The sequence below is a fragment of the Nyctibius grandis genome, chromosome 15 (assembly GCF_013368605.1).
Source record: "Nyctibius grandis isolate bNycGra1 chromosome 15, bNycGra1.pri, whole genome shotgun sequence".
Taxonomy (NCBI): domain Eukaryota; kingdom Metazoa; phylum Chordata; class Aves; order Nyctibiiformes; family Nyctibiidae; genus Nyctibius; species Nyctibius grandis.
In genome coordinates, this window is record NC_090672.1 from 2,113,449 (window position 1) to 2,126,469 (window position 13,021).

The following is a 13,021-nucleotide window of genomic DNA, read 5'->3' on the forward strand; positions in this document are numbered from 1 at the left end:
TGGCTGCCCTAAGCGTGGCTTGGGGCCAGCGGGGTCCCCGGGGGGTTCAAGGAGCCCCTGCCCGCAGCGGGTGTCCCTGCTCTGCGGGCTCTTTGGGGGCAGCGGAGCCGCGGAGGACACAAGGCAGCGGGTGCGGGGGTGGGGTGAGGCAGGACGGCGTCTCTGCGGCCGGGCTGTGCTGCGGTGCCTGCCCGCTCCCCTCTGCACCGCTCGCCCTTAGGGATGGACGTGCCGGTGCCTGGGTCTGCCCCTCCCGGGGGCACCGGGGCACGGGGAGGGGGCAGCTCCCTAACGCGGTGGGGAGGGAGAAGGGTGGGATGGGGGCGAGCAGCGGGGGGAGCCGCACACCGTGCTGGGGCGGGTGCCGGAGGGACCTCGGCGTTCCCCAGGAGGGGACGGGGACCCCCGGCCGCGACCGGGGCCGGGGCCGGGGCCGGGGCCGCCGGTCACCGCCCGCCCGGGCCCCACCGCCCCCGGGGGCGCGCCCCGGGAAGCCCCGCCCCTCGCCCCGCCCCTCCTGTTGCGTTCAGCTTTGGCCCCGCCCCCGCCCCGCTATTGCATCACAGGCGCGGCCCCGCCCTTCCCCGGAGTGCCCGGATGAAGCAGAGCTGGCGCCGGCGGGAGATGCTGCGGCTGTAACAGGGGATGCGCCCCGGTGAGTGGCGGCGGCTGCGGAGGCCGGGGCTCCCCGCGGCGGCGGAGGGCGGACGGGGGGCACAGGGCCGCGGCAGCGGGGGCTCCTCGCGCGGTGCCGGGGGCTGCGGGCCCCGCACCCTCCGCTGATTGGCTACAAATTGACAACGGGGCAGGTCCCGCCTTTCCCCGCGCACCGTTGGCTGGCGGCGCAGCTTCGCCTCATCCCATTGGCCGAAGGGAGTGCCTGTCACTGACCGGCCCGGCTGGTCCCGCCCGGCCACCGCCCTGCGCGGAGCGGGTTCCCCCCCGCCATCGCCGCCGGAGAGGCCGGCGGGCAGCGCGGGGCGGGGGTCCGCGGGGTCCGGCCGCCCCTTCCCGCCGGGGCCGGCCGTGCCTGCCCGGGAGCAGCGGCCTGCGGGGGGAAAAGCCCCTTTTTAAAGGTATTTTAAGTTGAGCGTGAGGGAAGGAGCCGTGTCCGGCGTGGCGGCGCCTTCCCGCGGGCAGGCGCGGCGGCGGAGCGCGGGTTCGCCTCAGAGCTCCTGGTGCTGGGCCCCGGGCCGCCCGCTCTGCCCTGGGTGCCGGCGGTGCCGGGGCTGTGCGTGCCCCGGAAGGAAAGGCTGTTTCTTATTGCACCGTCGCGTCTCGCTTCTCCTCGTCACGGCTCATCGCGGAGGCGGAGGCCGGCCCGTGGTCACCCCGTGCTGGGGCAGGGCCGGGTCAGGGTATCCGGGGGCTGACGGGGGGGGACGGCGGCTCGGGCGGCTGTGGCAGCCCGGTGGTGCGCTGCTGTGGCGAAGGTCAGGGCGAAAGGCAGAATTTGGATGCGTTAAGGCCGAATTGCCCAAGCCACGGAGCCCGTCCAGCTCCTGAGCTGTTCCTGGCCGCCCGCTGGTGTGCAGGCGGGCAGGGGGTGAGGTGACTGACCGCCAGGTCTCGCCCTCCCCAGGGCTGTGGCGATCCCTCCCTGGTGTGATGGGTGATAGGAGAGGACGCCTGCTCCCCTCGCCCCTGCTCCCCTCGCCCCTGCTCCCCTCGCCCCTGCTCCCCTCGCCCCTTAAACGCGGTGGGCTCTGCTCCCTGTATGTCCCCGTGCTGCCCCAGGGATGACAGCAGCCAGAACGGCTTTGCTGGTGGCATATTGCTTTTGACTTCACTCCTTCCTCAGAGCCGTTTCCGAATGCAAAGGGACTTAAGCAGAGTCAGCTCGGTGTAGGTGACTTGCCTGGCTGTCATCGGGGAGCGCAGTTGTGCCCTTCACAGTTACTGTGCCTCCTTTGTAGGTGGCCTTGTCCCAGGAGGTGTTTATTTTTCCATCATCCGTCCCCAGTCACTGACAGGAAGCTGGACGTATGATTTGCCTCTGTTCTAATAAAATACTTGGTAGGTCAGATGCCCAGGGTACATCTCTCGAATATTTTTCAGTAATTCTGTGAGGGTTTTTCTCTGAGCTTTTTATCGCCTCCCTCTCAGCTTAGTGAATCCCATCGCGTTCTGTATGAACGTGACCGAACGCAAACAGTCCCTGCCTCATGCTCCCAGTTTGATGAGTTTGACCCGAATTGCAGCAGACATGCCGTAAAGGATGAACACGTCTGACACAAGAGGAAATATATTAGAGTTAGACGTCAGTTAAGTGACTTCCCATTAACATACCTCTCTCTCCCCTTCCTAGGGAGGAGGAGAGCTGTCCTCACCCACCCACAGCCCAGTTTCATTGCTCTCGACCAGTTTGCGCTGGGAGTATTTGGTGACTCAGGGCTTCTCTGTTCCCTCTGAAACTGTCTTGACTTGGTCACGAGTGTGGAGAGGCGGAGGGCACTTTTTCATGCCTGTGGCATTTATTCCCCTGAGAGGTGGTTAAATATGTGAAACCACGGTAGAAGAGTTCATTTGGCAATTTTTTTTTTCTTTTTTCTTTTTTCTTTTTTTTCCCCAGAAACAATTCCTGGACACCGCGGTGAGCAGGTGGCCTTCTCAAGGTCGGTGTTTTGTTAAAGACATTAGTAACTGTAAGAAGAAGGAGCCATCCCAGGGCAGAAAAGTGACTAGGAGGCTTTTGTATTTCTTTATTTATATTTAAATTTGATGTGTCAGCAGTGTGACTGCACAGGGGTGCTGGTTGATAGTGCCAGTTAACTGTGGTTGTATGGGATATGACACGTGTAGGTAAGTAGTGTAGTTTTTGGGTTCGTAGTGTTAGGTCTGCCCTGGAAGAGATCCTCTGTCTTGTTTTCAGACCCAGACCTGTCTGGGCTATGTATTTATGTTGTATACGTGGAGGCAGAGCCCAGGCATTCTTCTTTTGGTTTGCACGTGTGAAGATTTGATCCTGCATGTCGCTGGGAGTTAGAGAGGTGAAGATGCGTGTTCAGAGGCATAGTGAGTTGTTTTCCTTCCCTCCTCTTTTGGGTTAAGCCCTCTTTATTTTCCTGACACTTTAGAGTTTGCAGATATGAGAATTCCTTATGTGGTGGAAAATGAAAGAGAAGAGAAAGGAAAAGAAGAAAGTGGAAAGAAAACACAAGACTGGTGATGTCTGTGACCTTGGTGCCACAAGGAGCCTTGTCTCTGGAGGCATGTCTGGGAGTAGACTACCAAAAAGTACGGCAACCAAGTACTATTTATTCCTTCAGTCTATTACAGTTATTTTTGAGAAGCAGGGAAAGTCTGACTGCAGAAAGGAAATGGTCTTTTTACAGTCCTTCTTGACGTTTGTGACACCACAAACATAATCAAGATAAACTATGAAGTGTGTTCAAGCAAACTCTCCTTTCACTACTGTACTGCTCTCATGCATGGGCAAAACGAGACATACCCATCAAAGCATATTTTTCTTGCTGTGATGGTGTCCCTCGAGGGCTCTTCTGTTGATACAGCTCAGTAACAGATTGTGCTGTTTCCCTCTCCTGATCAACGTAGAGTTTGGGGATTTGTTTTTAACTCTCATCTTGTTAAGTGCTTATTGAAGAGACCTAAGGCCCTCTCTGTTGATGGCTGGCCTGTGACTAGCTTTTGGGTGGTGTTTTTCATAACCATTTTCCCCTCCCTGGCACTGGTAGAACTTCAGAGATGTAAAAGCAACAGAATTCACTCCTCTTGGAAGAAACCTGTGCTAAGTGCTCTTCCTTTTTAAGTTTTCTGGTCACTTGGCATTCTGCAGTGTCCAGAAGCATCTTAGCCCTCTGGCCACTGCCTTTCCAGGCAATGTCATCATCAGGATGGTATTAATTGCTGAGATAATAGGGAGGCCCAAGGGACCTGTGTGCTGTCGTTTGTCACAGGCCCTTTGCTGCGTGTGTCATAAGCTCTCAGATAAATTCATTGCTTGTGGGTCAGATGCTTTGTAATTTTTCAAGGTTCAAAGAGAACCCAGGCAACTGCGAGTTCGAGAATATGCAAGTTGGGTGGATAATCTCCAGAGGTGGGGGGTGTGTGTGCGGGCACAAGGCAGCTTGTGCCAGCTGTCAGCCTCCCTAGAGTCAGGATCAGTGCTCCTGGTGCTCATCATATCTCGCTGACTTTCCTAAGAGGTGGTTTTCCAGAGAGCAGAGGCTGAGGCAGGGAGAAGCACAGCCTTTTCACAGCCTTAATTTCCTCTCTCCTTGCTGTTTACTCCACACTCATCTGCTCTGCGTGGATTCATCCCTCTGGGGTTCCCGGGTGTGGAGCTGGGAGCAAATTGTTCTCGTGGTCAGGCCCAGGTTGTTCTGGGACATGACACATCTCCAGGGGCCTTTCCTTCATCTCTGCAGATACTGAACCTGCATCTGGAGCACCAACCTCTTCAGATTGTCCGTTTTAAGGCACTGCAGTGGTGTTACTTGGGAACAAATAGAGGTCGGATGTCTTAAGCTTCCCACGTTTGTGAAAGGGATACCTGTTTTTTAGTACTAAATTCTGGTGCCTTTGGTAGTTGTAGCTTGATTTCTGAAAAGAGGCTTCTTGCATCAGTACCTTACTTCTGGTTTCAAAGCTTCCATCCCAGTGCTGGCTAACTAACTCATCAAGGGGTTTTTTTCCCCACTGGATATCATATAGTCACAAGGAATGTGAGCCTTGGCCATGTGGTATAAGGCATTCCTGTTTTATTTGATTATTAAGGCCAATTCCACAAGAGGCTGTCGAGATAACAAAGTTTTACTGCATGGTGTTTGGTTATCTTAAAGGCTTTTAGTCTGAACCTGGCACAAAGTTCCTGCAGGTAGGATTTTGTAATCTTCTGCCTCCTGTGCTGCCCAAATTGGAAATGCAAGATTTATTATTACAGCAGAGGAAGGAGTGTTGTGCTGACTCTGTGCTCTGTGACTTTCCTTTTTTTCCCTGAAAGCTCATATGCTGCTGTTGCAAGAGGCAAGGAGGCATTTGTTGTGGTTCACCCAAGAACATTCAGTTCAAAAATAGTATTGCAGGAAAAGACAGAGGTTCACTTTCCGAAGCAGCGATGGATGCAGGCAGCCTTCCAAAACGCATATGAAAATACCTCCAGCTCCTATTTCAGGATGAGAAAAACAAGCGGAAATCGATTGGTGCAATGTAATCCGTGGCTTTTGTTTGTTTGTTTTCCATATTCTAATAAGTAAAAGACAATGCAAGTTTGCTTTGATTTTTGGCTGGAGCGCTCAGGTTCCTTTGCTTTAAATCCTGATTGGGTTTTGGAAAAAAAATCCAGAGCTTCAGGGGTTTGGGGGGTTACCTGTTGGTTCTCGTTGTTTGAGAAGATGAAGAATGGTGGAAACAAGATTTATTTTGCTTTTCTGTCTGTGAATCAGCATAAAAAGGGAGGAGGAAGAAGACCTGGTTGACAGTCCTGCTCCCCGTGGCAGCTCTGGACGGTGCCAGCACTCAACGGCAGAGTCATTCCCTTTGAGAAGGGGATGACTGCGGCAATGACGTGGCACTTGGCAGTTTTAGGGACTCCGATAGCCAGAATGGGTTGTTACCTCGAGAACTGAAGGCCAGATGTGAGCTTGGCAGAATTTCTTTATCAAAGTCCTATTTTGATGGTTACTTGTTTAATTCCAAAGGTCAACGGACATTTGCGTTGCCGTCGGTGGTGAGGCAGCAAAGTGTAGATGGGGGAGTCTTAGCGCTGTAGTTTGTTGCATTTGAGTGGCCTTGCTTTGCCTCTGCTTAATTCTTCATGATTGGTGTCTGAAAACATTGGGCAAACAGGATTGTGAGGAAGAAAGCTGGTGGCCTATATGCAGAAAAATGACCTGTTCATGAATGTTAAAACTACCTTATAAATATTTGCCATATAAAGTGAATGAATATTATTTAAATGGGAGAATGTGGGGTGATTTAAGTCAGGAAGAATGGTTTATCCAGCCACTTGAGATGCTGCAGGTACATCCTGGGGGAATTGCAGCTGCCCCCGAGCAGTACTCAGAATCATTTTGGATGTGCTTCTATAGCTCATCCTTAACCACGGTGCGTCGGTGAATTGGGTTGACTTTGAGAGTGGGCAGGAGTGGATTCCTGACTGTGGGAAGGGGTGGGTGGAAGTCGAAACATGGTGTTGTATTTCAAGCTTAGTGTTTTGGTCTGATATTTGATTCAAACCCTAGCAGCAGCCTCCAGTCACATGGAGAGCCCGGGAAGCTTTTTTAAGGTACTGTGTTACACTTCCAGCTGTGTTTGTGTTTTCATGACTTAGCTGAAAGGTGGCTCCGTCTAGATTTCGGTTTGGCCTTGAACGCAGGGTTCCTTAAGCTACTTGAAAAATACTGTCTGCATGTTGATTTAGTTATTTCTGCTGCATGTTGGATTCAGCCTTTGGCTCTTGTAATATCCAGAGGATACTGAGCATCTCACATGTAAGGATGCTTTTGGAGGTGGGAAACCAGATTTGTCCTTTACAAAACCCCCCAGATTTAGAGAAGTTGTTAACCTACAAGCTGCATTTTTTTAGAGTGATCTCAGCATGGAAAAGCTGTTCTATTTTAACAGTGGAGAGTTACCCTGTCCTGCTGACTCTGTAAGTGGGGCCTTGAAAGGAGCCGCCGTGTTTTGAACATAGTTCTTGTTCGAGAGCTGCTTCGGATCCTGGAGTTATGCCCACGTAGCTGAGTTTTCCCAGGGCGCTGCATGAATGCTAAGCTGTGTTGTAATGAATTCGAGTGGGCAGCAGCATAAGCCTGCTCTCATTTTCCCTGGAAGACGCTGCTGCATTGTCTTGTCTGTACCCTGAAAGCCTCAGTGTTGTTTGTCAAAGGCTTGATTCTGCAAGTGCCACGTATGCAAAGAAGCCCATGAATAGGAAGGACTTGCCGTGCTGGTTCTCAGCTCCTCACATAATGCCAAGAGCTGGGACAACTGGCAACAGGCTGAAGCAAAGCAGTTTTTGTTAAACTCTTGGTAGTCCGTGGGCATCCTCTCTCCCACGTGCGAGATGTTTAAAATTGTCTAGTTATGTTCTGATAATATGTTCTCGATGATCCCTGAGGTCTCTTCCAACCTGGTTGATTCTGTGATAGTGCCTCGGAGTCGCTTTGTGCCAGGCAGGTGCGTATGCTTAGATAGGCCCGTGTTTCTGTGCCATAAATGGGGGGAATGGGCAAAGTTTGGCAGAATTGAAGTGATTTACTCATGGGCACGCATGTGCTGGTGGCAAGTTTGGAAGCTGTCTGCATCTCCCAACTCTGACTAGTATTTTGGCCCTGAACCACCTTGTTTGCAGAGTGTGTGTACGTGTTCTTATCTCTTTCTCTTGTCCCCCGTGCGTGCGAGGGAAGGCAAGTGATGTAACTGTGCACAAAAACTGGGATATGGATGTTGGAGCTTAGCATCGCACGCTGGCGTTAGCATTGGGTGTAGGTGTTTATGCAGCGGAGTTAGCAGGTCAGAAATCCATGGTGATAGCGTTGGGCATGATGGTAGACATGGGCTGTGGGAAATCATGAACTGTTGCCCACTTAGCCAAGGTGGGTAGACTTGGAAAAGGTCAGCTTGCTCCTGCCGGGTGGGTTTGGGAAGGAGGAGCTGCTGCTGAGGGGCCTGAAGTACCACAGGGCTCCATCTCCTCCCTCCAGTGTCTAGAAGGGAAAGGGTCTTTGACAAGGGAAGGAGGTGGGGGGAATATCTTCTGCATCAGGAGCTGGTGGCTCTGTAAGTACTTGTGGGTCCCAGGCAGCCCTTCTCGCGCAGACTGCTGTGTTTGCAGGGGTTCCTCGGGTGTTCATTTCCAAGGGTGTGCCCGTGTGAGCAGACAGGAAGGAGTCTCGAGCCCAGGCGTACCTTATCTTGGCTGCTTCTAGGAAATGATGTAAGATGCTTCCTTGTACAAATGTTTTTCTAAACGCATCCTGAATTTTGCTGACGGGTGGCTTCCTGGCTGTTTACCTTTTGAGATCAGCTCCTCTGGAGCTGCGGGAGCTGACCCTGTTCTCTGCTACGCCTCATTTATTTTGGGGAAAATGTGCTTCTTGCTGATCTCAGCCTCTCAGAGCGTGCTGGTTTAGAGCCAAGTGCCTCAGAGGGCAAAGTCAGAAGGCTTTTACTGAAGCGGTTTCAGTGAGATCAATGTGGGACTGACGTTACGGACAGCACGCAGCGGTGGCCAAGTCAAGCTGTTCACTCTTCCTGGCGATCCGAGTCGCAGTCCAGGAGCTGCCTGACGCGTGCCTGAGCCACAGCAGATATCTGCTCGCCTTAATGCACCCGGCTGCGAAACCGCGGCGCTTTGGGAGGTGATTCATGGGCTCTACCTCCACTGTAAACACTCCTCTGCGTAGGGCTTACGATTTGTCCCTGTGTTGTGATTAAGCAGCCTTGGTAACGGGCGCAACTGCTGAAGCGAGTATACCCAGAGACGTTTTTATCTGAAGAGGTACAGCAGGACTGACAGTATGTGTGCTGGGGGAATTGTCATGGCTCCACGTGTATGTTTTATTTTCTCAGTTCAGGGCAACGCAGAAAAGGAAACGCAGTCAGTTGTCTCAGGCAGCATGGAGACCTGATTCGTGACAAACTTGCTTCTATGATAAAACTGTAAAGTTAAATAAACACAATGTAAGAGCTGGGGTGTTTTTGAGGTGCTGAGCACCCCCTGATAAACTTGATCTCGTGCCCTTAGATTGTGGCAGCTGCAGTCTCAGCTGAAGAACAAATGTGCCAGTTCTGCCTCACTTTATTTGTGACGTAAGTGCCAGACTCTCCGGCTCTCTGTCCTCTGATGAAAGCATGGGATTGTTTTGTCCCACTTTTAGGTGTCTAAAATGTGGGTCACTGAGATGCAGGACATATTAGTGTGACAATTTTAGGCCCGAAGGGACAGTGTTGGCTATTGATGCCTGTTAGAGTGTGAAAGTCAGGACTCCTAGGTCAGCTATTATTGATTGATGAGCTTGATGCAAGCATTGTTTAAAGCCTCTGCTTAAGAGAAGAGGTTGGTTTCAGCTTATTCTTTTCTGGGTGTTAATAACAGAATGTGAGTCTTGGCTTCTGGGAAGAAAAAAAGATGCCCACCTGTAAAAGAGCTGCTGGATTGCTTGGGGAGAGCTCAGAAATGGTACACGGTGTGGTGTGTCTCCTGGCTGTGGCCAGGAACCGTGCCTGTCTGAACACTTCTCTGGGTCCTGCTGAGTGTGGCAGGACCGTGACCACCATCATCTTCATCAGCTTCTGAGACCTGGTGTGTGTCGAGGCCTCAAATGTCTTGTGTCCTTGAATCCTGTGTCCAGTTCTGGGCCCCACACTTCCAAGAAAGATGTTGAGGTGTTGGAGCGAGTCCAGAGGAGGGCGACCAAGCTGGTGAAGGGTCTGGAGGGGCTGACCTATGAGGAGTGGCTGAGGGAGCTGGGGGTGTTTAGCCTGGAGAAGAGGAGGCTCCGAGGTGACCTTAGTGCAGTCTACAACTACCTGAAGGGAGGTTGTAGCGCAGTGGGAGTCGGCCTCTTCTCCAGGCAACTAGCGATAGGACTTCACCAGGGGAGGTTCAGGTTGGACATTAGGAAGAATTTCTTTTCAGAAAGGGTCATTAGCCATTAGAAGGGGCTGCCCAGGGAGGTGGTAGAGTCACCATCTCTGGAGGTGTTTAAGAAAAGCCTGGACATGGCACTTAGTGCCATGGTCTAGTTGCCATGGTGGTGTCAGGGCAATGGTTGGACTCGATGATCCCAGAGGGATCTTCCAACCTGACTGATTCTGTGATTCTGTGTCCCCCTGGGCTGTGTATTGCTCCGTTACTGAGCAGCAGTATAAAAAGCCCACGTTGGCTTGTGTTTCTTATGCTGGCTAATAGCCGAGCAACAACGCAAATGGCATCCAGTGGTCCAAGCAGCTGAAGAAAGGAGGTCCTCACCCAGAGAGCGTGGTCCCCCTGCCTCGGCGGGGAAAGCTGGTCCTCCGAACACCTCCAGGCTGGAAGCGCTGTTGTGTGACGTGACCATGTAATTTTACGAGAGAGGCTGATCTTTCTTGTGTGGGTTTGAGAGGACAGAGGGAGCAAAACTACGTGAATAACTCTGTTACCTGCATGTTTTACGCGACAGCAGGAATTAGCTGGGGCTCAACACAGGAAGAGTAAATTGAATTTTAATCTCCGCAGCACAGTGTGTTAGCAGTTGACCTCAGAGTGTTTGTCCTCTTTCATTACATGCCTTTGCAGCTCTAATAGTTGTAGTATGCATCACTGCCTTGGTGACAGGAGGCAAAATCTCTTTAAGAACATTTTATGAACGAAAGTGGAAACGGATAGCTGTAAATTTTAACATCCTGACCAACTGCGGTCCTGAGCGAGCTTGTGGCGTTAACTCCTGTTTCAGTGGCAGGTACAAAATACAGCCAGAAGTTCTGATCTCATTTCAGGCTGCTGCACGAGCACTTCCAGAAGCTGGATAAACTTAGGCTGCTTGTTGCGGCAGGTCTCTGTGCTGAACGATGCTTGTTGGGGATCGTTAACATCCCGCTTGCGGGTGCCAAGTCTGGATGCCGCTGTCAGAAGGGCCGTGGCGATGAAGCCCAGTGCTTAGCAGCGGTTACAGGGGTGGTCAGCCTGTCTGTTTATCCTCAGTGTATTCTTACGTTTGTATCCTGCAGGTCGTATTGATCATGGACAGTGAAGAAATCCCAACTTTTTCGAGTCCAAAGGAGGAAACTGCGTATTGGAAAGAGCTCTCCTTGAAGTACAAACAAAGGTACTGTTGTAGAACTGCAGGCTGGATTTGGTTCTTCATGACCAGAACGTTGTTTAATCTATTTCTCTGCAAGGCTACACCAAGATGGGTGTTGGATATTTTAGAAAGAATCTCTGCATTTCCAGCTTTGAATCGAGCTTTAAAATTTCCAGTGTTGTGGGAGCTGAGTGTTTCTCGCACAGTGTTACCATGCTATGAACTCCAGGCTATGTTTTGAGCGTGTTTGAGCAAGAGCAGAGCCCTTTTGCGATCATGTGCATCTTTGTATAATTAAAGTGCTGCCTGAAGTAGTATCTTGACATTTTATCATAAGAAGGCGCCTTTGGGCTTGCCTTGTATCATTACTGTTCCCTCAAGCTTCTCGTAGTTGAATTACTGGTATGAAAAGTGGCTGATTTGGTGTCTGCTGCAGTTTATTGACATGTGTTATACCTCATAGTCCAACCTGTACCAGTGGTTTCCATCTTTTAGGGGGCACAGGGCTTTTTTGGTTACCAAAAATGACGATAGAGGTTGTTGTCTTGAGTAATGCTGTGCTGCTTCTGGGGGTGGGGTTTGTTTGGGTTGTTTTTTTGGAGTGGGGGGGCATTGGAGGCTCACAGTTTTATTTTCTTTGGAAAGCTTTCTTTGCATTCGGTGTTACTGCTGTGCAATTGAGGTGAAGCCAGTTAAACCCCTTCCAGCCCAAAGAGCCCAAGGTGGAAGTTGCTTTTTTGTTTGGTTTTGATTTTTTTAGCAGGGAGGTGTGGAGCATGTGGAGGGGCCTGTCCGTGTGGAGAGCGTGAAGCTGTTCTTGGGTGTCAGAAAATTCTGTCGTAGACACCAATGGATATGTTGTTTCCTAATACCTTGTTAGTTTTCTCTGCTGCTTGCTAAGAGCTGAGCTATTACGTACGGTAAATATGCAAATTTAATAAACAAAGTATGTGGAGTGGCTACTTCTAGTATTTAATACCTTGCAGTGGTATAAGGCAGGTATGTGCTGGCGTCCTGCCGCGCTGCTTAATAACCCTAAGATCCAAACCTTCATGCTTTTCAAGAACCTTAAATTTCCAGGTAGTGCAGAGATCCAGAAACTGTTGTTCTCTCTTACAGTTTTTGACCAAAATCAGGTTAAATGTTTGTTTAATTCATTGACTCAATCAAGTCTCCTAGCAGTGAAATCTAATGGAGTACAAAGTGGTTGTCAGACTCCCATGAATCCTGTAAATAGCTTTGAGACAAGTTTGTATTCACACAGGCATTTAGTGTAGCCGTTTGTTTGATGTAAGAGAATTAATTTCCTTTTATAGCTAAGCTTAAGGTAATTTCTCTGTTTCCCCATTTTTCTTTTTCCCCTTGGAGGTCTATGGATGACACTTAAGTACTTTAAAACTCTTGGTTTTTCAGCTTATTATTTTAAAAGAGCTGTGGATTTTGTTTTAACTTGGGAGATGCTGGATTTTCAACTGATGAAATATTGTCCTTACAGCTTCCAGGAAGCTCGTGAAGAGCTGGCTGAATTTCAGGAGGGAAGCAGAGAATTAGAAGCTGAGTTGGAGACACAACTAGTTCAAGCTGAGCAGAGGAATAGAGATTTGCAAGCAGATAACCAAAGACTGAAGTATGAAGTGGAAACATTAAAGGTAGGTCTTTTCTCTAATAGCATTGCTTCCTCTTACAGATATGTTTTGTATCTCATTTTAGATTGTCTGGTCTGTTCTTGGTCACTGAGGTAAAGGAGTTGTCTGTTTAAGATCCAGACTGGAGTGTGGCATGTGCTCCAAATAAGGCCAGCGACTTACCAGGGAAATTTCTGGCGGAAATTTTCTTGTTCACATCATGAAACTCTTGTCTTGGAGTCCGTGCTCGTTTGTTTGAATTCTCTAGGCTTTGCCAAGTAGTAGCTTTATTAGTTTAGTTACACAGGCAACATCAGCATAGCAACAGGGCGGGCAACACAAGTATGTTCTGTCAGACCACTGCCTTGTCATCTTTCTTTGCATACTAGTTTTTTTCACCAAGAAGGTCTCCTTGGTTTTATGAGACCTTAAAGAAAGCTGAAGATGGGTGATTTGTGCACATCTCTCAGAGAGAATCTCCTAATTCTTTCTTAACAGCTGTATCTGTGGAGACAGGAATTGCCTAAGGATCTGTATGTGCAGAAGGTGACTTTTAATTGATGCCTCTATGTTAACAAGTTCTTGCCTCTCTTAGAATCTTGGAAAAGCATCATTTGTGGTAGTCTTGGGTTATTTTAGTGAAGGCAA

The 13,021-nt window shown here is 50.2% G+C and overlaps 1 protein-coding gene across 5 annotated transcripts in view; it reads left to right on the forward strand.

Annotated features, from left to right (window-relative positions):
- Positions 1 to 571: 571 nt before the first annotated feature.
- The window catches only part of NDEL1 (nudE neurodevelopment protein 1 like 1), a 31,401-nt gene continuing 18,951 nt past the window's right edge, over positions 572 to 13,021 (forward strand). For 3 of the 5 annotated variants that reach the window (XM_068413463.1, XM_068413466.1, XM_068413467.1), the window contains exons 1-3: positions 943 to 1,076; positions 10,675 to 10,772; positions 12,244 to 12,397. In XM_068413463.1, coding sequence (XP_068269564.1) covers positions 10,687 to 10,772; positions 12,244 to 12,397 — 240 coding nt within the window. In that variant the 5' untranslated portion in view covers positions 943 to 1,076; positions 10,675 to 10,686. Of the gene's footprint in view, positions 656 to 942; positions 1,077 to 2,572; positions 2,616 to 10,674; positions 10,773 to 12,243; positions 12,398 to 13,021 lie in introns of those variants that run through there. The other 2 variants (XM_068413465.1, XM_068413464.1) reach the window with 2 other exon arrangements.